Below are 26,426 nucleotides of genomic sequence, written 5' to 3' on the forward strand. Positions count from 1 at the left end.
CACACACTTTTGTCTGGTGAACAGTACACACACACTTTTGTCTGATGAACACACACTTTTATCTGGTGAACATACACACTTTTATCTGGTGAACATACACACTTGTCTGGTGAACGCACGCACGACACACACAACAACGTTGGGGACAATAAATAAAAGGATTGGATATAAAATGGGCCTTTTCTGGATGTTTGCACCCTGCTGGTCATGTATGACCATTCAGCTACAAACATAGTACATACAAGCATAACCCATTTGTTACTCTCTGCACTTAAGTGAATATATATATATATATATATATATATATATATAAATATATATATATATATATATATATATATATATAATGTATGTATGTCCCCCCATCCATTTTCTACCGCTTGTCCCCTTTGGGGTCGCGGGGGGTGCTGGAGCCTATCTCATATGTATGTATATATATATATGTATATATAGGTATGCAATGTTTAATTGGTTCCAGGCTCAACTTTTTCCACATAGTAGGAATTCTAAGGAATTTCCAGTTTGAGCATAGAAAACCTGCTAGAAAGCTCAGTCACCTTGTAGTAGGCATGCTAGGAAATAAGACAGAATATACTATTACTTTTAAACACAAGTACTAAACTGTGAAAATACTTGTACTTGTATGATGATGTGCTGTTCAACACCGTCGTTCCTTGGGTTTGTGATTAAGACCATTTTATGCTTTAATTTATACCAAAAACATGTCAAATGATCTGGAATATGAATTGTTGACTGTTTATGAATTTTGTTGTTAAGAAAAGTAACTCACATTTCTTTTTAAATATATTTTATTCAAACCAAGTGGAGTTTCATTCTGCATCTCACTAATAATCCACTGGAGGGCAACAAAAAAAGTCAATATCATGTATGCAATCTAAACAGCTTGGAAGAGTCAAACATGGGAAGAAGAAAAAAAAGAAAGAAAGGAGCTGCTGAATCGACCGTTCTGGTTCCTTCAACTTAGGAATTCCCAGAAAGGCGTCAAGAAACTGCTGAACAGTAGCAGCTGGAGAAGAAGGGCTTCAGTCGGGTGTCCGCCCACGCCTACACGCTTACTGGTGCAGGCCTTTACCTGCAGGACAACATTCATATTTACATAACACAACACCTGCGTTTAAAAAACATCATTTACTTGGAACATGCATACATCACACATACTTCCAGCATGTCCGAAAAGGAGCCGGAGGAAGCAGAATTGATCTAATCCTACCCCTTTTTGTATCATTTGTAACACTTTAGTTTGTACTCAATCCCAAACAACAGTAAATAAATATATAAGTAACGATTAAATAAACAAACCATAAATAAAGTTGTCATAAATAGTTCGGTCATTTATAATCCACATAATGAGTTCTCTCATTTTGTAATAAGATGTTTATCAGCATTCTTTATTTTACTTGGTCATCACTATTTAGTTTGAACCAGGATGTCCAACGTGCGACACAGGGGCCATTTGTGGCCCGCAGACCGAGGTTTGTTGGCCCCCAGCATATTGTCGGGGATAAAAAAAAAACAGTAAAAATGTAAGAAAAAGCAAAAAAATCAGGAATCTAATGAGAAAAAGCTGAAATTTTCAAATGATTATTTAGTCAGCCACCGATTGTGCAAGTTCTCCCACTTAAAATGATGACAGAGGTCTGTAATTTTCATCATAGGTACACTTCAACTGTGAGAGACAGAATGTGAAAAAAAAATCCAGGAATTCACATTGTAGGAATTTTAAAGAAATTATTTCTAAATTATGGTGGAAAATAAGTATTTGGTCAATAACAAAAATTCAACTCAATACTTTGTATATGTGTTGTCTGTCTAATTATAAATAATGCAGACGAGGCGTGTTGGCTGAGTTCTTGACGTTTACTTTCACAGCGTGCTCATAACCTCATTCTTAGCTATATATATATATATATATATATATATATATATATATATATATATATAACACAAGGTTTTGTTTTTTTATATATATATATATGTTATAATTTTTTTAATAAAATAATATATAGCAAAATGGCCCCTGCATACTTTTACTTTTCACTCAGTATGCAGCCATTGGTGAAAAAAGTTTAGAAACCCCTGATCTAAATACTAGAAGCTTTTAAAATAAAATAAAAATGTAGACAAAGTTTAGTTTGTTCGGTAATTAAAAATAATACTAACTTAAGAATTAATTATTTTGAAAAATACCAATAGCAAACACTCTTGGATGTACAACTGACAATATTTTCATACAGGCAGAATTTTTGACACACATTATTGCCATATTATTATTATTATATTCTTACAGGAAGAAAAACAGTAAAAATGTAAGAAAAAAAGAGCAAAAAAATCAGAATGTAAAAAAAAAAAGTACACGCTTGTGTCTTTAAATATATATAATATCTGTTTTTAGCATTTTTTAAAAAATTAAATAAACTACTGTTTGAAAGAGTCAATCAAACCAGCATTATGTGCGTGCCTGTGTGTTGTGACCTCACCTTCCTCATCCCCCTCCGCCCATCGGTGGAGGACTGGGTCCACCGCCAAAGTTGATTCTTCCCATGCGCTTTCGACCACCAGGGGGACCCGGAGGGCTGCGGCAGAGAGTGAGGCTTTGATTTGGAGCAGTTTTGTTTCAGAAGGTGCCGAACGGGAAATACGACGTGAAAATTGGAGCTTCTCTGTAAAAATGTTTCATCCTGCCGAGTTTTGACACTGAGTTTACATAACTGAATTTTTCGCGTTTGAATTTTGTGAACAGATTTTTTTTTACATCTAATTATGCATTGAAAGAATTTTATGAAGAACTCTATCAAAGCAGTCAGTCAGTAGACCTTCAATTATCCACAGACTCAGAAGAAATTCCAGACATCACATATTGGGAGGTGCAGCATGCAGTCAAAAACATGAAACGAGGGAAAGCACCAGGACCAGATAATATTTTAATTGACACAATTAAAGAGGGGGAGGATGTCATTGCTAAGGAGCTGGCGAAGCTATACACAGCTTGCTTACATCAGGGGAAAGTGCCAGAGAAGTGGAAAGAAGCTAACATGATCATCATTTTCAAGAAAGGGGACAAGAGGGACCTCAAGAACTACAGACCTATTAGCCTTCTTTCAAACATATACAAGTTGTTTACAAGAATTCTGACAAATCGAATGGAAAATACACTTAATAGCAACCAACCCAGAGAACAAGCAGGGTTTAGGAGTGGTTTTTCTACCATGGACCATATTCATACATTGAATCAGATCAAAGAAAAATGCCAAGAATACAACAAACCACTTTGTATGGCCTTCATAGACTATGAAAAAGCATTTGATTCGGTGGAGACACAGTCGGTTCTAAAAGCTCTGCAAGATCAAGGAATTCATCATAAGTACATTAACTTACTCAAGGACATCTACACAAACCGCACTACCACAGTTACGCTGCACAAACCAAGCGAGAAAATCCACATAAAGAAGGGTGTCCGACAAGGCGATACAATTTCGCCTAAACTGTTTACAGCTTGTTTGGAAGGCATATTTCGCTCTCTGGAGTGGGAGGATAAAGGAGTTGATATCAACGGAGACAAATTTAATCATCTGAGATTTGCAGATGACATTGTTGTCTTGGGAGAGCAAATCAGTGAAGTGGAAGATATGCTTAAAGACCTTGCAAATGCCAGCAAATGTTGTGGATTGAAAATGAATATGAAAAAAACAAAAGTTATGGCAAATTCCATGGTACCTCATGGACCTGTGACTGTTAATGGAAATGAAATTGATGAAGTTAATGAATATATCTATCTGGGGCAGAGATTTAGCCTGAAAGAAAAGAGTCAAGAACAGGAGATAGGGAGGAGAATCAGATTGGGCTGGTGCCAATATGGAAAACTGAGCAACATCATGAGAGGAGAAATACCGTTAAGCCTAAAAAGAAAGGTCTTTAATCAATGCGTGTTACCAACCATGACATATGGAGCTGAAACCTGGGCATTGTCAAATAAAATGGAAAAGAAAATAGCAGCAGCACAACACAACATGGAAAGAAATATGCTCGGAATCACATATAAAGACAGAAAAACAAATGAATGGGTGAGAAAACAAACGCAAGTCCAAGACATTATGAGAACTATCAAATTCAGTAAGTGGAAGTGGGCTGGACATATCAGTAGAACAGATAATAGATGGACTTCCCTAATGACATCATGGAGACCCATGGATGGGAGCAGAAATAGAGGAAGACCAAGAGTGAGATGGCGAGATGAGATAGACAAATATTGGGGAACAGTGCAGTGGCAGGGAGCAGCTAGAGATCGTTCACTATGGCAGAAACATGCTGAGGCTTTCGTCCAGCAGTGGACTGACAATGGCTGATGATGATGATGATGATGATGCATTGAAAAATTATTCAGATTTTTTCAGCAATGAAAAATTCAGTGAAAAAAATTCACTGGATTTTTCAGCACTGAATTTATTTTAATGCTGAATTTATTATACACACTGATTTTTTTACAGACATTTAAAACACTGAAAAAAAATTCACTTCACAAAATTCAAACGCAAAAAAATCAGTAACAAAGCTTTCGTAATTAAGACACAAATTAACTTCAATACAACAGAAGGGTGCCGGACGGGAAAACCATAGAACTGTGAAAATTGGAGCTTCTCTGTAAAACAAAAATGATCCTGCCGTGTGAGTGGAGTTTTGACATTGAGTTTACAAAACTGAATTTTTCGCGTTTTAATTTTGTGAGCTGATTTTTTTACATCAAATTATGCAAGTAACCCTTTCAAAAGTAATAAACACATTTCGCAATACTGTAGTATTTTTTACCTTTGTAATTGGAAGGTCAATAACTTACTTCATTGTTCTAAATAAGTCAACAAACATACAAATAAAATAGACTCTCAATCTCTATTAGTCAAAATTGCACTTTAATAAATATTGAAATATTAAAGTGCATTTTTTTTCAGGTGTTTTGTTTTGTTGTCTTTTTTGCTGCCAATTGCAATTGTATGATTTCTTAACAGCTCTGGACATTGTATTTAATGCAATTTCAAGCCTTAATTTTCCCAAAATCATCAATTTAATTACTTTTAATGCTTTTTAATGACCTGTGGAAAAAAACGTTACATTACTCACTGTAAAAAAATAAACATATTGTCAACCACATGAAAATAAAATCTCTCCATCCTTGTTAGCGAAAATTTTACTTAAATACTGAACATCTTAAACTTGCAGGTGCTTTTTCCAGAAGGAAAAACTGTTTTGTTGTCTTTTTTTGTTGCCGATTGCAATTGTATGAATATTTTAACGCCTTTGGACATCGTATATTGAACATATTACATTTGCAGGGTTTTTTTCCAATTAGAAAAACTAAGTGTGCATCTTAAACTTACAGGGTTATTTTCCTCTAATTGGAAAAACGGCGCCGGGTGTTTTGTTGTCTTTTTTGTTGCTGATTGCAATTGTATGAATTGTTTTAATGCCTCTGGAAATTATATACTAAACATCTCAAATTTGCATGTTTTTTTTAATTGCAAAAAAAAACTGGGCCAGGTGTTTTGTTTTGTTGTCTGTTTTGCTGCCAATTGCAACTGTATGATTTTTTTAACGCCTCCGGACATTGTATTTAATGCCATTTAATGCCTTCATTTTCCCAAAATCTATTTAATTACGTTTAATGCTTCTTATTGACCTGTGGAAAAACTGTTACATCACTTACTGTAAAAAAAACAAACAATCAAATCTCTCAATCCCTATTCGCGAAAATTGTACTTAGGTGAATATTGAACATCTTAAATTTGCAGGGTTTCTTTCCAAGTGGAAAAACTGGGATGAATATTTAGTATGAATATTTTTAACGCCTTTGGAAATTGTGTATTGAATTTGCAGGGGGTTTTTTTACAATTAGAAAAACTGTTTTGTTTTGTTGTCTTTTTTGCTGCCGATCGCAATTGTACGATTTTTTTTTTAAACGCCTCTGGGCACCGTATATTGATTATCTTAAACTTGCAGGTTTTTTTTTCTCCAATTCGAAAAACGCCGCCGGGTTTTTTGTCGTCTTTTTTGTTGCCGATTGCAATTGTATTATTTTTTTAACGCCTCTGCCGAATGCAATTGTATGATTTTTTTTAACGCATCTGGACATTGTATTTAATGCCATTTAAGGCCTTAATTATCGCACAGATAATATAATTACTTTAAATACTATTTAATGATAACTTCCTGTAAAAAAAACACTTACACCAAACCACATAAAAATAAATCAATCATAGGACTTACCCTCTGCCATCAGAAAACCCTGACAAGCCTCCGCTATTGCCGTTTCTTGTCAGGTCCGGGTGTATTATTGTTTTAAAACTGAAAGGGGACAAAAAAAAAGCACCAAAGATATTTTAACATTTTAACCTCAGTAGAAGCATCTTAAAACTCATTTGTATACTCTAGCCTTTAAATAGACCCCCTTTTTAGACCAGTTGATCTGCCGTCTCTTTTCTGCTCGCAGGAGAGGGAGGGGGGGGCGGGGGGGGCACATATTAGGTGACCACAGATGTTGCGCTAGCTGTTCAAAGTCGGGACCCGGGGTGGACCACTCATCTGTGCATCGGTTGATGACGTCTCTGCGCTGCTCACTTGTCTCCACTCAAGATGATCCCCCGCTTGCCCCACCATGGACTGGACTCTCGCACTATTAACTAGATCCACTCGACGTCCATTGCACCGTTCGCCCAGGGGACGGGGGTCCCAACATCTGCGGTCCCTTCCAAGGTTTCTCATTGTATCCCATTGGGTTGACTTTTTTCTTGCCCTGACGTGGGATCTGATCCGAGGATGTCATTGTGGCTCGTGCAGTCCTTTGAGACACTCGTGCTTTAGGGCTATACAAATAAACTTTGATTGATAATAAAACAAGTTTAGCTACTCCATGACAATGCCAGCTCGTTCCTTAAGTGACAAATAGGGTTGATGACAAATGCTGAACATATTGTTAGTATTCACAATAGGTTAAAAACACAAATGTTGACTTACAACAGGCCTAAAAACTCCACAGCTCCCCAAAACAGGTCGACCAGTAGGGACAGTCGCCATGGTGACCTGCTCCTGCTGTCCAGGACCTGGCCTGGTAGACAGGACGGATAAAGTCAACGTCATTAAACACATAAACTACCATCTTGAAATAAATACACAGTAGCAATAAACATGAATCACAATAAGCATTCCTTTGACGTATTATTGAGTCAACCCAAACATGGGCATGTCGAATACGTACATTTGTACATACATTTATACACATATTATACATATGTGTGTATATATATATATACACACATATAATATACATACACGTAGTAGCTAACTCGTTAGCTAGCTGCTACAAACACTAACTGCCTACCCGCGTCACACCTATTTAGTTAGACTTTTACTCACTTTAGAATACATTTGAAAGCAAAATCGGGTGACATATAAACATGGAAACTGGATTTAAAAGCTAAAAAGTAGTCGAGAACCACTCACCGTTAGACACGTACACCATCTTTGTTGTGGCTGTTTACGTGTGACGTTTCACTTCCGGGTTTGTTGTTGACGTGTGACGTCGCACTTCCGGGTTTATGGTTCACGACATGAAACGACTGATGAAGTAAATGTTGACTTAAAAGGCCATTATTGACACAAATGTCCCTCTACGTTCAATACGCGTCTTCTATTATTGGTGTTTAATGTGTGCGACATAGTTGAATGCCTTTTAAATTTGGGTTAGTTTGAGGCAAAATGGACGACACGGGAAAACGCTGTGAAACCACGTGATTCTTCCCCGGCCAATCAGTGAGAACGTAGTGGTGAAAAAATAAAAACGTAAATGTCTAAGTACAGTGAACAAATATAACAAATGAAAAAAGTAAAACGTTTTACTTTGAAAAAAAAAACAAAACTCCAATAAAAGTATACCTCCAGGCAACTTCAACCCTAAACTAACACCCTCCCCGGATTGTTAATAATCAAATGTTTTTCTTATGCTTTCTGATATCTCTCTCTATGTCTACTAATTGCTGAACATATCCTACCAAGTCAGACCTACACTGTTTCAATGTCCTCTGATGATGCAATTGTTGATGCTGATTGTTGACAGAAGTGTTGATACCAACTAAACCTAACCCCCCCTCCCTCCATATCCCACACCCCGGATTGTAAATAATGTAAATATTGTAAATAATTCAATGTATATACTCTGATGATTATCTTGTGTGATGACTGTATTATGTTAGTATATATTTGATAGTATATATCTGTATCATGAATCAATTTAAGTGGACCCCGACTTAAACAAGTTGAAAAACTTATTCGGGTGTTACCATTTAGTGGTCAATTGTACGGAATATGTACTTCACTGTGCAATCTACTAATAAAAGTTTCAATCAATCAATCATTCACAAAGTGTAGTCAATACAATCATTACATGTGTATTATACAAATGCTACTTTACCGTTGCCATGGTGACCTACAGTTAATTTCTAGTCGATGATGAAAAATTAAGGACACTGACCATTAACAAGTGTCTCCACTTATTTTTTTGATACATCAAGTTTACCCGGAAGTAGTTTTACGAGGTTTTCTCCTTAAATAGCAACATCAGTTCCGATGTTTTTGTTCTACAGAATATTTAAAAAATATTTTTTTTTTTTTTATGTGGTTATTGCTTAACACCGAAAAAGAACACTTTTTTTGTATTACAAAATAAAATCTTGCTAAGATTTTGCACAAATTCATATGCACTAGATCAGTGGTCCCCAACCACCGGGCCGCAGCCCGGTACCGGTCCGTGGATCGATCGGTACCGGGCCACACAAGAAATAAAAAAAAATCTTTTACACTGATTCGCACAAAAGGGTTGTTTCTTTCTGTTATTAATATTTCTGGTTCCTACATTATATATCAGTATAAATCAATACAGTCAGCAGGGATACAGTCCGTAAGCACACACGATTGTATTTTTTTATGACCAAAAAAATAAATAAGAGAATTAAAAAAGTTACCAAACTTTCAATGCTTAAATATTTGTACATCAACTTCATGTTACTTACTTAGGCCTTAGTATTCCCTGAGGAACATAGGCCGCCGACGAAAGCCTTCCATCCATTCCGGTCTTGTGCCCTTCGGTCGAGTTGTTGCCATGACAGCCCCTCAGCCCCTCAGCCCTCATCTCCTGTTCCGTGCTTCTTCTCCAGGTTGTTCTTGGTCTCCCTGTTTCTTTTCCCCTGTGGGTTCCATGTTAGTGCCTGTTTGGTGAATGATTTATTGGGTTTTCTGAGTGTGTGGCCTATCCAGCTCCCCTTCCTTCTCCTGATTTGCAGTTCCACTGGTTCTTGTTTGGTGAGTTCCCACAGGTTGGCATTGGTGATGGTGTCTGGCTAGTAGACTCCTAAGACCCAACGGAGGCAACGGTTTACAAATGTCTGTAGTTTAGTGAGTATGCTATTGGTGGTTTTCCATGTTTGTGATCCGTACAGCAGGATGGATTTGACATTTGAGTTAAATATTTTCGGTTTGGTTTTGAGAGAAATGTTTTTTGCTCTCCATATTTTGTTTAGTATGTTGAATGATGTTCTTGCTTTCCCTATTCTGGATTTGACATCATCTGCCCCTCCATCTAAACTGATTATGCTCCCCAAGTATGTAAAACTGACTACCTCCTGTAATTGATTATGGTGCATTGTTATTGGTGTATTGTTCTTGTTATTGATACAAATGACCTTTGTTTTTTGTGAATTGATCTTAAGCCCAAGAAATGCAGCAGCTCTTTGTAGTTTTTGTGATTTGTCCGGCATCTGTTGGTGAGTGTGAGCCAGGAGAGCTAGATTGTCTGCAAAGTCTAGGTCCTCCAGTTGTTTAGTAAGGCTCTACTGTATGCCGGTTTTGCTGTTTTTGGTTGTTTGGTTTATGGTCCAGTCAATACAGAGGAGGAAAAGGAAAGGCGAGAGCAGACATCCTTGCTGCACCCCAGTCAGGACCTCAAAGGCCTCCGATGGGCATCTGTCATGTAGGACACGACATCGCATCCCTTGGTAGGGGTGCTCTTGATGATGTTGATGATCTTTGGTGGGATGCCATAGTGTGCCATCAGCTTCCACAGTGTGATGCCATAGTGTGCCATCAGCTTCCACAGTGGGATGCCATAGTGTGCCATCAGCTTCCACAGTGTGATGCCATAGTGTGCCAACAGCTTCCACAGTGTGATGCCATAGTGTGCCATCAGCTTCCACAGTGGGATGCCATAGTGTGCCACCAGCTTCCACAGTGGGATGCCATAGTGTGCCACCAGCTTCCACAGTGGGATGCCATAGTGTGCCATCAGCTCCCACAGTGTGATGCCATAGTGTGCCATCAGCTTCCACAGTGGGATGCCATAGTGTGCCATCAGCTTCCACAGTGTCTCACGGTCGACACTGTCAAACGCCTTTTCGAAGTCTATGAAATTAATATATACCGGTGAGTTCCATTTAGTGGATTGTTCTATTATAATCCTGAGGGAGGCAATTTGGTCAGCACAAGATCTTCCATTTCTGAAACCAGCCTGGTTTTCCCTCAGTTGTGCATCGACCAATTTCCGCATCCTTTCTAGTAGTATGTGGTTGAGAACCTTCCCAAAAGTTGAGAGGAGCATAATTCCCCTGTAGTTTTTACACTCCCTGATGTCTCCTTTCTTGGGAATCTTTATGATGTTGCCATCCCTCCAGTCTGATGGGACTTTTTCTTCCTACTAGAGAGCTTGCATGAGATGGAAAAGCATGCTGGAGGATGTTTCGATATCTGCGTTGAGAGCTTCTGCTGGTAGCTCATCTGGCCCTTCTGCCTTTCCTGCTCTCAGGGCTTTGATGGCCTTCCTGCTTTCCAGTTTGGTGGGGGGGTTGCAGTTTATTTCAAGCATGATTGGAGCTGGTGGAATATCTGCAGTCAGCTGAGGGGGCTCTCTGTTGAGTAGGTCTTGAAAGTGATCAGTCCATCTCTGGAGTTGATCTTCCTTGGTTGTGAGGAGTTTACCATTGTTGTCTTTAATATGCATTTGGGCTTGTTTAAATTTGCCGTTGAGCATCTTTGTGGTTAGATATAGTTCTTTTAGATTATTCTTTCCTGCTGCTTCCTCTGCCTGCTGTGCTAAATCCCAGATGTACTTCTTTTTGTCCCTTCTGACACTCTTCTTCACATCCTTGTTTACTACTTCATATTCTCTTTGTGCTGCTGCCTTTCCTGCTCTAGTTCTGCATCTGTTAACTACCTCATTTTTCTCCCTTCTCTCACTCACTTTCTTGTGGGTTTCTGTGGATAGCCAAGGTTTGTTTGTGGACTTTTGTCTCCCTACCACTTCTGCACAGGTCTCCTTCCATGTGGTCTTCAAACCTTCCCAAATCCCTTCTACAGTTGTTGGTGCTTGTGTTGTCTGGTCCTGTAGTGCTTGAAACCGGTTGTGTAATGTGACTTGGTATAGTTCCAAAGTGCCTATATCTTGGAATTGTTGTATGTTGAATTTGATTCTTCCTCCTCTTTGTTTCAGGCATTTCAATTTCAACTGGAACCTTGCTGTGACTAGGTGGTGGTCATATGCAGCGTCAGCTCCTCTTCTCGCTCTGGCATCAAGCAGTGAGCGCCTGAATTTCCGGCTAATGCAGATGTGATCAATCGGGTTTTCAGTTGTGTGGTTGGCAGAAACTCATGTTGCTTTGTGGATGTCCTTGTGTGGGAAAATGGAACCTCCAATAACCAAACTGTTGTCTGCACATGCTGTAGCAAACCTTTCTCCGTTTACATTAATTGTTCCAAGCCCTTGCATTCCCAATATCAGCTCATAGCCATTGTTATTTCCTCCTATTTTCGCATTCATGTCCCCCATTAAGACTATGATGTCCTTTCCTTTTCTGAAGAATGTGGTATAGAAGATTGTAAAACTTGTCCTTCGTTTCATCCTCTGCATCGTTGGTAGGGGCATAGCTTTGTACTACTTGAAGGTTTATTTTCTTATGCGTGGTATGGAATTTTGCAGTAATTATCCTTGAGTTGATGGGTTCCCAACTGATGAGGGCCCTCTGAGCTTCTTTTGATAGCATGAATCCTACACCCTCTGTATGTGGTGCAGTCTTCTGGGTGCCCTGAATATAATATGGACTCACCACTGGCCAGTTTCACCTGCCCCGACTGGAGCCATCTGGTTTTGCACAGACCCAGGAGAGATATTCTGTATCTCCTCATCTCTTCCGCTATAACTGCTGTCTTTCCTCCTGCATACATGATCCTGACGTTCCATTTTGTGATGTTAGTGGAGTGTCTAGGGGTCAGAAGAATCGGACGCACCGTCTCCTTACGGTTTTGCAAGTGCATCGTCATTTTCTTTTTGGTTTGTGTAACCGAAGAGACTTCCTTTCCAAGACTTTTGGATTTTTTGGTTTTCGTCAACGTTTCTGTAGCAAGGAGTTTTTATGTGTTGGGGTTGCTAGCCCCAAGCCTAACCTTCCACCATTTCTGGTTTCCGGAAGTTTTGGAGTTGACTTGTTAGTCCCCTCGTCTAGTCTATTGTCTTCCAGGTAATGGGTTACAGTCTCATACCACGTGAGACCAGCCATACATAGGGTCGTGTACAAGCTGTCTCGGCACATCAAGCCCAGTCAACTCCTGTTACTGTGTAGTGAGAGCCGCACCAGCCACAAGCAATGAAACTGTTGCAAGCCCACCCTACCAGCAGCGTGAAACATCAACTTCATGTTGATGGGTTCAATCTTTGTGTGGAGTTTGCATGTTCACCCCGTGACTGCAAGGGTTCCCTCCGGGTACTCCGGCTTCCTCCCACTTCCAAAGACATGCACCTGGGGATAGGTTGATTAGCAACACTAAAATGGTCCCTAGTGTGTGAATGTGAGTGTGAATGTTGTCTGTGTTGGCCCTGGGATGAGGTGGCAACTTGTCCAGGGTGTACCCCGCCTTCCGCCCGAATGCACCTGAGATAGGCTCCAGCACCCCCGTGACCCCAAAAAGGGACAAGCGGTAGAACATGGATGGATGGAACTTCATGTCTATCCATTGCCATAACGTTATTTTTGTATGTTTTATTTTTTATATTCATTCATTTGATAGGAACAATATAATACAGATCCCACCTATCCCAACAACAACAACAAAAATTGAATAAAAAAAAAACAAAAAAAAAACCTTTCTCCACCTCCCGGTCCTACATCTCAGTCACATATTTTTGAATGTTTTATGTGTCACCAACTGGCATGGCTGCAGTAGTTATGACCCCAAGGTGCAGGAGACAGGACGACATGCAGGTAAGTATTGTAATGAAATATTTGAATCATCACAACGGATGTGCAGTAAAGCAGCAAACAAAATAGTCCTGGTGAGAGCGAGGCAGGTATTTATAAGCGCCTGATTGGCAACTACAACCAGGTGTGCCCAGGCTGACAGTGAGACGAGAGGTGAGGGGGACAACACGCTCAGAGAGACAGGAAGTGGAACTAAACTGAGCGACAAACAAATGCAGAAAATAAAACATGACAGATTGTCACATTATGCTATTTTCCCCCCAAAGAAATCCCTTTTTATGGCACAACCACAAAATATGTAACATTTTTCTAAATAAATTATTTTATGTTAAGTAATTGGAGCCTTAATTTGGTAAATAATTCAAAACGTTGCTTTTGGTTCATTAGTTTTGGAGCAATTAGTTTAAAAAAACAGACTACCGGTAATGATCTTGGGGATCCTAAAAGCCCCCCATTCTTTAAAAGTGTTAAATATAAGTTATATCAAAATATATTTTAACACTTAAATCTCTGCATCAACTTGAGATCTATCTGTGAATAAGTTATTTTTGTTATGTTTGATGCCCTTTTTGTTAAATAAAACTTTGTTTTATTTTTATGGCAAACAAAATATGCAATAGTCCCCAAAAAGTCCAAATGTAATATTTGATGTGAAGTCATTGGAGCTACTTGACAGTTTTAAAGTAAAAAAACTGTTTATATTGCAGCTTTGTGTTATTGTTTTCAACATTTTTGTTACATCACATTACATAATAGTATGTTTAAAATGTCCTAAAAAGGTAGCTGCAAATGGCCCCTGGGCCACACTTTGGACACCTTGGTACAAAAGCACAACATTTTTATTGAAACAAGTTTTAAAAATATTGAAAAATATATTGACATTTTAAGTCAACATTTAGTCCTGCCCTAACAGTGCTACAGTCTCCTGCAGGTTTGACTCCGTGTTGCAGAGAGAAGTCACCAGGTTGTAGACCAGGACCAGGAGTGGACTCAGAGACTGGTCTTCAACAACAAAGAGAAGCACAGCCAAGAACACAAACACCACAAACTGGACCTGAACGGGAACCAAGCCACACTCCACTTCCTTCCTGTCCTCCGTCCTGGGACTGATTGGCCTTCTTTGGTACCGCACGGGACGCCCCGCCGCACCCTTGATGGGCCTGCGACAGGCCACGCTGACACACACACACACACACACATATATATTGTTGGTATGTCGAAGGTCACAAAGGCAGTACATTAACACCTCTGACCTCTAGTGAGCAACAAAAGGGTCGCCTCCACAAGCCTTGTTTGTTTTTCTTTATATTTTGTCTCACCTCCACAAGCCTCTCTATTTTTCTTTATATTTTGCTTTTTGACCTGTTTCCTCCACAAGCCTCTTTCACTTTTTGTTGACACTACAAACCTATTTTTCTTTCACTTTTGTGTTGCCTCCACAAGCCTATCTTTCTTATTCTTCACATTTGCTTTTTGACTTTTGTGTTCCCTCCACCAACCTATTTTTCTTTCTTTATATTTTGCTTTTTCTTTGATTTTTGTGTCAAGCCTCTTTCTTTTTATTGGCCTTATGTTTGCCTCCATAAGCCTAGTTTTCTTTTTTCTTTATATGTTGCTTTTTCTTTGACTTCTGGGTCGATTTCCACAAGTCTAGTTTTCCTTTTTTTGGACTTTTGTGTTACCTCCACAGGCCTATTTTGCCTTTACACTCTTGCCTTTTCTTTGTATTTTGCTTTTTCTTTGATTTTAGTTTTGACTGCTTTAGCGTAATTTGCTTTTTAACTTGTGTCGCCTCTAACCTTTTTTTCTTTATATTTTTCTTTTAGACTTTCGTGTTACTACCTCCACAAGCCTCTTTCACTTTTTGTCGACACTACAAATCTATTTTTCTTTTTCTTGACTTTTGTGTCACCTCCACAAACCTATCCTTTTTAATATTTTTCTTTCACTTTTGTGAAAATCTATTTTGCTTTTTCTTTGACTTTTGTGTTGCCTATACAAACCTACTTTTCTTTTTATTTCACTTTTGTGTCACCTCCACATGCCTCTTTTGCTTTTTCTTTCATTTTTATGTTGCCTTCACAAACCTATTTTTCTTCTTTAAAGTTTTCGTTTTCTTTCAATTGTGTCCCCACAAGCCTCTTGCTTTTTTTTCCACTTTTGTGTCGCCTGCGCAAGTCGCTTTTGCTTTTTCTATGAATTTTGTGTTGCCTTCACAAACCAATTTTTCTTTATCTTTATATTTTGCTTTTTCTTTCACTTTTGTGTCGCCTGCACAAGCCTCTTTTGCTTTTTCTTTCACTTTTGTGTTGACTCCACAAGCCTCTTTTGCTTTTTCTTGGACTTATGTTCTTTTTCTTTTCTTTTGTTTTTTTGTTTGACTTTTGTGTCGCCTCCAAAAGCCTGTTTTGCTTTTTCTTGGACATATTTGCCTCCATAAGCCTAGTCTTATTTTTTTTATATGTTGCTTTTTCTTTGACTTCTTTGTCGGTTTCCACAAGCCTAGTTTTCTTTTTTTGGACTTGTTACCTCCACAGGCCTATTTTGCCTTGCGTCGACTCCACAAGTCTCTTTTTCTTTTTCTTTGACTTTAGTTTCGACTGCTTTAGCATATTGCCTTTTAACTTTTGTGTCGCCTACGCAAGCTTATTTTGCTTTTTCTTTTGTGTCTTTTTTGTTTGAACCACATCAGAAAAACACAATATCTATAGAAGTTTGGAGGGAAGCCATACACACGTCCTGTCCTGGCTGCTAAGTACTATGTGGTCAAAAGGTCATGAAGAATATATTCTGTCGCCAAAGTACGACACTTAAACTGCATACATTCAATTTAATTTAAACACCTGTGGCATTCAGGCTTTTTACAATTTTTAAGAATTAAAATCATCAGCAGGTTTTTGTGCAAACTAGTATAATTTAGCATTAAATATGCTAAATTACTCTACCATGGTTGACTTCTTTTTACACGACAGTTATGCTGTATGCCATTTATATATACATATTTTTTATGGCATGCGTCACATTAGACCAGACCTGGGCATTCTGCGGCCCGCGGGCCGCATCCGGCCCTTTGTGCGTCCCTGTCCGGCCCGCGTGAGGCCAATTATAAATTACAAAATAAATTTTAAAAAGTATCTATGTCGAGTGTGCAATACAACGGTGCTGCTTTTGTTTTGAAAATCGTTATTTGTATTACTTCCGTGTGGACGTATGCGTGTGCGTGATTGTGAGTGAATGTGAACAGCTGCAATAACAAATTACAAAATAAAGTTGAAAAAACATCTATGTCGTGCGCGCAATACAACTGTGCTGTTTTTATTTTGAAAATTATTATTTATGGGCGTGTGTCCGTGTGTAACCTGTGAGTGAAGGTGCACATGCAGCGACAAGTGATGCACGGTTTACACCCGAGACGCTAAAAAGAGAAAAGTTGATGAAGAATGGCGTGTTTCCAACAAGACATGGACTGCAAAGCAACGTTCCCTCTAAGGTGCGTGCCTGCGCAATTGCGCACTGCTCAAGCGTCTGCTGCGCGCAGCAAATATATGCCGCGCACCAAATCAAATCCCATCTGAATTGTAAACAAAATAAACACATTTGTCCTATGTAATTTTGCAATGCAACTCTGAGTGACAGTGACAACAAGCGGCCCGAACGGTGTTCGTCAACACCGTTCAATTGAACACCGTTCAATTATTGTAACGTCTATCCAGATGTTTCGAGGACAGGAATTATATCGATCACTTTATTGAGCAAAACTGTTTATATTCGGACATAACCACACCAAAAACATGAGTAAAACAATTCTATCTCGAAAAACTAGTCATTTTCTGCCGTACAAACCAGGCCAAAACCAACTTGTCATCTGTCACCAACACGCATAGCACTAAACCACTGGTGCGTTTATGGCCACACAAAAAGTCGGACAACTCAAACACCACACAAAGTTACACTATGACTCCTCAGTCATACGTGTGCTTATTTTACTGTCAATTATTATTGTTAATTTATTTATATTAGTCATGGAATGCTGTTACACACACTATGTTGAAGTATTACTATTATTATTAATTATTATTATTATTATTATTTATCTTACGGTATATATCAAAAATAATATTGAGCAAAATTTAATTGAAATATTGTCGATGTGGCCCTCCAGCAGTGCTCGGGTTGCTCATGCGGCCCCCGGTAAAAATTAATTGCCCACCCCTGCATTAGACAAAGTCAAACATTTAAAAATGTGCAGACTAGCATAATTCACATGAGTATAATTTTGTAATTGAAGTATACACGTGTTGCAAGTTGATTGCAAGAAATGAAATTGCTACCAAGTTAGCGTTGACTTACGTCGACCGTGCTTTTACTTCTTATATAACCGCCAGGAAAACATTTGTTGGTTTTACGATGGCCACAATTTGCTTTGTGAAAGTTGTTCTATCAAATTGTGATGTCACTCACCTGATGGCCGTGGGTGTGGTCGCGATGTCAGGAAGTAACTCCTTGAATGCACAACGTAGAAAATAAGTACCTTCAAAAACTTTGTAAAGCACACAATTAAAAACAAAAACTGTAAAGAGGTCAAAGGGCCTAAAAGCAAGTTATCAAACAAACATACTTAAAAATCATTATGGTGTGATTTTTGGTTTAATACAGCCATTCTTAATAATAATAACATGGTAATATTTGTATCATTATTATTATATTACTAATAATGATAAAATAATTATAATAGTACTATTATAAAACATTTGGATTAATAATAATACTGATAAAACAATAACATAGTAATTAAGATATTGATATAAAATTGATACAATAATGAAGATAATTATAATCATCATTATAATCATCATTATAAAAGTAAATACAATGATTAAAATAATAGAATTTTAATAATAAATATGACTACAATATTATATTTTTAAGAATCATTATAATCAATACTATTATGATTACAATAATTATAATAAAATACTAATTATACTAATAATAATTACCAAACCTGCCATTTATAATAATTAAAATAATTATAGTCATTATTATTATGAATGGCAGGGTTCAACATTAGAATAATAATTACTATGATTATATAGTGAAAATAAGTATGATTATAATAAACTATAACTATTATAATTATAAAATTATAATAAATATGTATTATTAGTTTTAATAGTTATTGTAAATGCAGGTTTGATAATCATATTAGTAAAATTACTAAAATGAATATAATAATTAGTATAATGACAATAAGTTATATTTATAAGTATAATAATTATAATCATAATTATGATTATAATTATTTACTAATAATAATATGAATGAATGTATAAAGGTAAGGAAAACTTATTAAGAGACTGCACCTTTTCTTGTCTTTCAGAAAGTGACACCATTGGAGTAAAGTGTTGGGATTGCCTCCTCTCATCCACACCTGCCGTCATGTCCACCTGAAAAAAGTGCATGTTCAAGCCCTAATATGACTTAAAATATCCACTATTGTGCAAACATGGCTTTATGATTATGTTCCGATGTGTCCAGACAGCATCATAAAAACATATCAATATGATTTAGTTCATTTAAAGTGATTTTCTGGATTGTAGATTTAAAGTCTCTGCATTTGAACCATCCTCTCTTGAAGCGCAGCGGGCAGCCATCGTGTAGTCCTGGAGGATTGAAGTGTGTGGAGTCCTTCCCGATGCCGTGACCCACCAAATTTTCAGGAATGCTATCATGCTAAAGTTAGCATGTTAACAGTTTTTATGTGTCAAGTAACAAGTTATATGACTGGAGTGTACAGCTGCAAAAATGGCTAAAAAAGTTAGCATACAAATGTTAGTGTACTAGCATGCTAAAGTTAGCATGCTAACAGCTGGCACATATCTAGTACCAAGTTATATGACTGAGGTGTACAGCGGCAAAATTGGTACCAAGTTGTATGACTGGGATGTAAGACTGTAAAATTAGCTAAAAAGGTTAGCATGGTAACAGCTAGCATGCAATAAATATGGAGTTATATGACTCTGAAGTGTTCAGCCGTAAAAATAAAAAATTAAACGTAGCATGTATCAATAACCAAATTATGACTGAGGTATAGGGCTGCGAAAGTGGCTAAAAACATTTATCATGCTAACAGTTAACATGTGCCAAATACCAAGTCATATGACTCTTACATGAACAGCTTTAAAAATGGCTAAGAAAAAAAGTTTGTGCTAGCATGCTAACATTAGTATGTTAACAGTTAACATATGTCAAGTACCAAGTTGTATGACTAAGGTGTTCAGTTGAAAAATTAGCTAAAACATTTAGCGTGCTAACAGTTAATATGTGTCACGTAACAAGTTATATGACTGGAGTGTACAGCTGCAAAAATGGCTAAAAAGTTAGCATATACATGTTAGTATACGAGCATGCTAAAGTTAGCATGCTAACAGCTGGCATACATCTAGTACAAAGTTATATGACTGAGGTGTACAGCTGCAAAAATGGCTAAAAAGTTAGCATATACATGTTAGTATACGAGCATGCTAAAGTTAGCATGCTAACAGCTGGCATACATCTAGTACCAAGTTATATGACTGAGGTGTACAGCTGCAAAATTGGCTAAACAAGTTAGCATGTATCGAAGTACCAAGTTGTATGACTGAGATGGAAGGCTGTAAAATTAGCTAAAAGGTTAGCATGGTAACAGCTAGCATGCACTAAATATGGAGTTATATGATTCTGGAGGTGTTCAGCTGTAAAAATAAAAAATAAAAACTTAGCATGTATCAAGAACTCAATTATGACTGAGGTGTAGGGCTGCAAAATTGGCTAAAAACAGTTAGCATGCTGACAGTTAAAAGGTGCCAAATACCAAGTCATGTGACTCTTACATGTACAGCTGTAAAAATGGCTAATAATGTTTGCGCTAGCATGCTAACATTAGTATGTTAACAGTTAAAATATGTCAAGTACCAAGTTGTATGACTAAGGTGTTCAGTTGCAAAATTAGCTAAAACATTTAGCATGCTAACGTTTACGTGGGTCAGGTACCAAATTATATGACTGAAGGCTACAGCTGCAAAATTGGCTAAAAAAAGTGAGCATGTATCAAGTACCAAGTTATTTGATTGAGACGTACGGTTGCAAAATTGGCTAAAAAGTTAGCATGGTAACAGACAGCATGTGCCAAATATCAAGTAATATGACTGAGGTGTTCAGCTGTAAAAATAACTAAAAAGTTAGCATGTATCAAGTACCTAGTTATGACTGGGATGTATGGATTCAAAATTGGCTAAAAAAAGTTAGCATGCTAACATTTGCAAAATACCAAGTTATACGACTCCGTACGGCTGTAAAATGCTAACAGTTAAGACATGTCAAGTACCAAGTTGTATAACTAAGATGTGCAGTTGAAAAATTCGCTTAAAAAGTTAGCATGCTTACGTTAACATGCATCAAGTACCAAGTTGTATGACTGAGATGTAAAGCTGCAAAAATAGCTAAAAGGTTAGCATGGTAAAAGCTAGCATGTGCAAAGTATCAAGTCATATGACTCTGAGGTGTTGGCTATAAAATGGTAACATTACCATGTTAACGGTTAACATCGGTGGCCTAGTGGTTAGAGTGTCTGCCCTGAGATCGGTAAGTTGTGAGTTCAAACCCCGGCTGAGTCATACCAAAGACTATAAAAATGGCACCCATTACCTCCCTGCTTGGCACTCAGCATCAAGGGTTGGAACTGGGGCTTAAATCACCAAAAATGATTCCCGGGTGCGGCCTCCGCTGCTGCTCACTGCTCCCCTCACCTCCCAGGGGGTGAGGGTGATGGGTCAAATGCATAGGATAATTTCACCACACCTAGTGTGTGTGTGACAATCATTGGTACTTTAACTTTATATGTCAATTACCAAGTTGTATGTAGAAAAGTTAGAATGCTAACAGTATGTTAAGTTTAACGTGTGTGTGTCAAGTACCAAGTTGTATGACTGAGGTGTTCAGTTGAAAAATTAGCTAAAAAGGTTAGCATGCTAACAGTTAACATGTGTCAAGTACCAAGTTATATAAATGATTAAGGTTTCGTCTGAAAAAGGTAGTATACTCACAGCTAACATATAGCAATACCCAGTAAATGTTTCCACAGTACACCTCAGAGACATAAAACTTGGTATGTTACACTTGCTAACTGTTAGCATGCTAGAATTTTGTTTAGCCTCAGAGTGATATAACTTTGTACTCATCGCATTCTAACGTTAGCATCTCGGTTCGACAACACCAAACAGGACAAACTCACGGAGTCGGACGAAGACCAACGTCGGCGTATTTCGCAGTCATTCACCTTTGACCTCCGACCCTCCATCTGTTGTTTTGCAGAGAGACAAAAAAACATGGATTGGAAATGTTTTCCTGCATTCCAGCAGCAAAAAGATTGGAAAAATAAAGTGAAACTACAACCTCTTGCACCATTTGAGTGATGCTGAAGTTCTCCGTTGGAGAAGTGCAACTCTGGATGGATCCGGCCAACACCTGACAGAAGACTCATTAAAGCAACAACCAGTTAGAGCCATGGTGTCAATTCAAGCTACTTGCCTTGGTTTCAAACGTCGACACAGGTTTGCTAACTTTCAGCTGGGAGCTGCGAATGACAGCATGCTGAAAAAAAAATTACATATTAAAAACTCAAAAGATGGACGGTCACACAAAATACAATTATTAGCATTTTCACTTCCTGACAGACTTCTCTGACTAAAAAGAAAAGGGAAGAAAAATGTGGTTTATATATATATATATATAAAAATATATATATATAAATATATCAAAACCAGTGAAGTTGGCACGTTGTGTAAATGGTAAATAAAAACAGAATACAATGATTAGCAAATCATTTTCAACTTATATTCAATTGAATAGACTGCAAAGACAAGATATTTAATGTTCACACTGAAAAACTTCATTTTTTTTTTTTTTTTTTGCAAATCATTAACTTAGAATTTAATGGCAGCAACACATTGCCAAAAAGTTGTCACGGGGGCATTTTTACCACTGTGTTACATGGCCTTTCCTTTTAACAAAACTCAGTAAACTTTTGGGAACTGAGGAGACCAATTTTTGATGTGGAGTTCTTTCCCATTCTTGCTTGATGTACAGCTTAAGTTGTTCAACAGTCCAGGGTCTCCCTTGTGGATTTTTAGGCTTCATAATGCGCCACACATTTTCAATGGGAGACAGGTCTGGACTACAGGCAGGCCAGTCTAGTACCCGCACTCTTTTACTATGAAGCCACGCTGTTGTAACACGTTGCTTGCCATTGTATTGCTGAAATCAGCATGATAACGTTGCTTGGATGGAAACATATGTTGCTCCAAAACCTGTATGTACCTTTCAGCATTAATGGCGCCTTCCCAGATGTGCAAGTTACCCATGCCTTGGGCACTAATACACCCCCATACCATCACAGATGCTGGCTTTTCAACTTTGCGCCTAGAACAATCCGGATGGTTCTTTTCCTCTTTGGTCCGCTGGACATGACGTCCACAGTTTCCAAAAACAATTTGAAATGTGGACTCGTCAGACCACAGAACTAGAGATGTCCGATAACGGCTTTTTTGCTGATATCCGATATTCCGATATTGTCCAACTCTTAATTACAAATACCGATAGCGAATGAGAAGGCAACCAGGCTGTGCGTGCCCATGATGGAGAGAGTCAGTACCTCCAGACGATCCAAACACCCAGAGGTCGTAGCAGCACGAGGGATGGTGGAGGAAACCCGCCTCAACTTTGAGCGGGAACCAACTGTGGAGAGGCGTGGCGAGCTGAATGAAGCCAAACAGTTTATTTTCAGATGCTATGATATCAAAGGGGAAGAACTGATGGAGAGAGTGCGGAGGGTGCAGGCGGCGCAAGGTGAACAACAGTATGGGGAGGCCTGGAGGGTCATCAATGAGATGACGGGGCGTAAGAGGACCAAGGAGGGACAGGTGGAGGGACACAGCCCGGAGGAGAGGGTGACAACCTGGTCCAGTCACTTCAAAAGGCTGCTGGGAGAAACAGCAGATGCAGCTGAGGAAGAAGAAATACCATCAGTCCTCCCAAACCTGAACATCAACGATGGTCCCTTCACACTCTGAGAGCTCGCCAGGGCAAAAGCCACAGTAAGAGTGGGAAAAAGCGCTGGCCCGGACGGCATACCCCCAGAGGTCGTGAAGAACTGTGATCTTGATGACATCATTCTAGAGTTCTGTAACCTTGCTCTGCTGCACAATCGGCTGCCTGATATGTGGTCTCTATCAAACATCGTGCCAGTGCCCAAATCCGGAGACCTCTCGAAGCCAGACAACTACCGAGGCATCAGCCTGACCTGTATCACTGCGAAAGTCTACAACCGCATGATCCTAAACAGGGTCCGGCATGCAATCGACCCTCACTTGAGAGTAAATCAGAACGGCTTTCGAGAAGGACGAACAACTACAGCCCAGATCTTGGCACTTAGGAGATTGATTGAGGAGGTGAGGAAGGACAACCTGACTGCAGTCCTATGCTTCATAGACTTCAAAAAGGCATTTGACTCGATACATCGAGGCACGATGGTGAAGATCTTGAAGGCATACAGTATTCCTCCGAACCTACTCCGAGCAATAGAGTCCATGTACGCAGGAACAAGGGCCAGGGTGGTGACCCCAGATGGCAACAGCGAGGAGTTTGACATCCTGGCTGGAGTTATACAAGGGGATACACTAGCCCCCTTCCTCTTCATCATAGTCCTTTTCATGCGCTCAGGAAGGCAATAAATGGGCGAGAGCAGGAACTTGGCTTCACGCTGACACCAAGGAAGTCAAGTCGACAACCGGCAGTGGTCCTGACAGACCTTGACTATGCGGATGACATCAGTCTGCTCTCCAACAATGTGGAACAAGCACAAGAACTCCTACACAGGGTAGAGCAAAAGTGCGCCAAGGTTGGCCTTAGGCTAAATGCCAAGAAAACTGAGGTCATGACCTACAATGTTCCACCAGAACATCAACCTCTGATAACAGCAGGAGGCACTCTGCTGAAAGAAGTTGAGGACTTCAAATACCTGGGCGGATGGGTCAACTCAACTGAGCGGGATTTAAAAGTGAGGAAGGCACTTGCATGGAGGGCCCTGAACGGCATGACCAATGTATGGAACTACAACCTCCCCCGCCAAATCAAACTCAGCTTCTTCTACGCGACAGTTGAGTCCGTTCTCCTCTATGGCAGCGAATGCTGGACCCTGAAGCCAACCCTGGAGAGGTCTCTGGATGGTTGCTACACCAGGATGCTGCGTGCAGTGCATAACATCAACAAGAGTGCGCACGTAACCAACAGAGTCCTCTACAAGGGAATACCAAGGGTGAGCGAGAAGATTGCTGTAAGGAGAATGAGACTAGCAGGGCACTGCCAAAGGCATCAGGAGCTGCCAGCCAGCAAATTGGTACTGTAGGAACCAACACATGGGCATCGGTCAAGAGGACGTCCCACACTAACATACGTGGACATACTCAAGAAGGATGCAGGAGCTCAGAGTACCAAGGAACTGGCCAAATGTATGGAGAATCGGGATGACTGGAAGCAACGATGGAAGGCTCGTCTGAGGATGACCTAGAGAGAGAGATAGCAACCGATACCGATATATACAGTTGTGGAATTCACACATTATTATGCCTAATTTTGTTGTGATGCCCCGCTGGATGCATTAAACAATGTAACAAGGTTTTCCAAAATAAGAGAACTTCAACTCAAATTATGGAAAAAAGTGCCAACATGGCACTGCCATATTTATTATTTAAGTCACAAAATGCATTTTTTTTTAACATGCCTCAAAACAACAGCTTGGAATTTGGGACATGCTCTCCCTGAGAGAGCATTAGGAGGTTGAGGTGGGCGGGGTTAGGGGGGCGAGGTTGCGGTGGGGGGAAGGGGGGGTAGCGGGGGGTGTATATTGTAGCCTCCCGGAAGAGGTAGTGCTGCAAGGGGTTCTGGGTATTTGTTCTGTTGTGTGGGTTCACAGTGTGGCGCATATTTGTAACAGTGTTAAAGTTGTTTATACGGCTACCCTCAGTGTGACCTGTATGGCTGTTGATCAAGTATGCTTTGCAGTCACTTGTGAGTGTTTCAAAAGCCGTAGATATTGTGTGACTGGGCCGGCACGCAAAGGCAGTGCCTTCAAGGTTTATTGGCGCTCTGTACTTCTTCCTATGTCCGTGTACACTGCAGCGTTTTAAAAAGTCATACATTTTACTTTTTGAAACCGATACAGATAATTTTGAAACAGATACCGATCATTTCCAATATTACATTTTAAAGCATTTATCGGCCGATAATATCAGCAGTCCGATATTATTGGACATCCCTACACAGAACCCTTTTTCACTTTGCATCAGTCCATCTTAGATGAGCTCGGGCCCAGCGAAGCGTTTCTGGGTGTTGTTGATAAATGGCTTTGGCTTTGCATAGTAGAGTTTTAACTTTCACTTACAGATGTAGCGACAAACTGTAGTTACTGACAGTGGTTTTTCTGAAGTGTTCCTGAGCCCATGTGGTGATATCCTTTCCACACTTATGTCGCTTTTTGATGCAGTACCGCCTCAGGGATTGAAGGTCACAGGCATTCAATGTTGGTTTTCAGCCTTGCTGCTTACGTGCAGGGATATCTCCAGATTATCTGAACCTTTTGATATTATGGACCATAGATAGTGAAATCCCTAAATTCCTTTCAATAGCTCGTTGAGAAATGTTGTTCTTAAACAACTTGCTCACGCATTTGTTGACAAAGTGGTGACCCTCGCCCCATCCTTGTTTGTGAATGACTGAGCATTTCATGGAAGCTGCTTTTATACCCAATCATGGCACCCACCTGTTCCCAATTAGCCTGTTCACCTGTGGGATGTTCCAAATAAGTGTTTGATGAGCAATCCTCAACTTTTTCAGTCTTTTTTGCCACTTGTGCCAGCTTTTTTTAAACATGTTGCAGGCATCAAATTCCAAATGAGCTAATATTTGCAAAAAATAAAGTTTTCCAGTTCGAACGTTAAATATCTCGTCTTTGCAGTCTATTCAATTGAATATAAGTTGAAAAGGATTTGCAAATCATTATATTCTGTTTTTATTTACCATTTACAC

General features: G+C 39.1%; 2 protein-coding genes and 1 pseudogene across 6 annotated transcripts in view; all 3 read right to left on the reverse strand.

The window, feature by feature from the left end:
* Positions 1 to 2,494: 2,494 nt before the first annotated feature.
* selenok (selenoprotein K) lies at positions 2,495 to 8,150 on the reverse strand. The gene is made up of 4 exons (XM_062057924.1): positions 7,510 to 8,150; positions 7,024 to 7,114; positions 6,277 to 6,354; positions 2,495 to 2,594 (listed from the first exon to the last, which is right to left on the reverse strand). Exons 1-4 carry the CDS (start codon positions 7,526 to 7,528, stop codon positions 2,495 to 2,497), a joined length of 288 nt encoding a protein of 95 aa, XP_061913908.1. The 5' UTR covers positions 7,529 to 8,150.
* Positions 8,151 to 9,994: 1,844 nt separating this feature from the next.
* LOC133648582 (uncharacterized) lies at positions 9,995 to 12,363 on the reverse strand (annotated as a pseudogene).
* A 1,762-nt stretch (positions 12,364 to 14,125) lies between these two features.
* The window catches only part of LOC133657048 (lamina-associated polypeptide 2, isoforms beta/gamma-like), a 37,553-nt gene continuing 25,252 nt past the window's right edge, over positions 14,126 to 26,426 (reverse strand). For all 5 annotated transcript variants that reach the window (XM_062057972.1, XM_062057963.1, XM_062057945.1 and 2 more), the window contains 6 exons: positions 21,873 to 21,935; positions 21,738 to 21,809; positions 21,577 to 21,642; positions 18,668 to 18,751; positions 17,766 to 17,806; positions 14,126 to 14,479 (listed from right to left, as the gene is read on the reverse strand). In XM_062057972.1, coding sequence (XP_061913956.1) covers positions 14,200 to 14,479; positions 17,766 to 17,806; positions 18,668 to 18,751; positions 21,577 to 21,642; positions 21,738 to 21,809; positions 21,873 to 21,935 — 606 coding nt within the window. In that variant the 3' untranslated portion in view covers positions 14,126 to 14,199. The remainder of the gene's footprint in view (positions 14,480 to 17,765; positions 17,807 to 18,667; positions 18,752 to 21,576; positions 21,643 to 21,737; positions 21,810 to 21,872; positions 21,936 to 26,426) is intronic.

The sequence above is a fragment of the Entelurus aequoreus genome, linkage group LG01, assembly GCF_033978785.1.
Source record: "Entelurus aequoreus isolate RoL-2023_Sb linkage group LG01, RoL_Eaeq_v1.1, whole genome shotgun sequence".
NCBI classification, from domain to species: Eukaryota; Metazoa; Chordata; class Actinopteri; order Syngnathiformes; family Syngnathidae; genus Entelurus; species Entelurus aequoreus.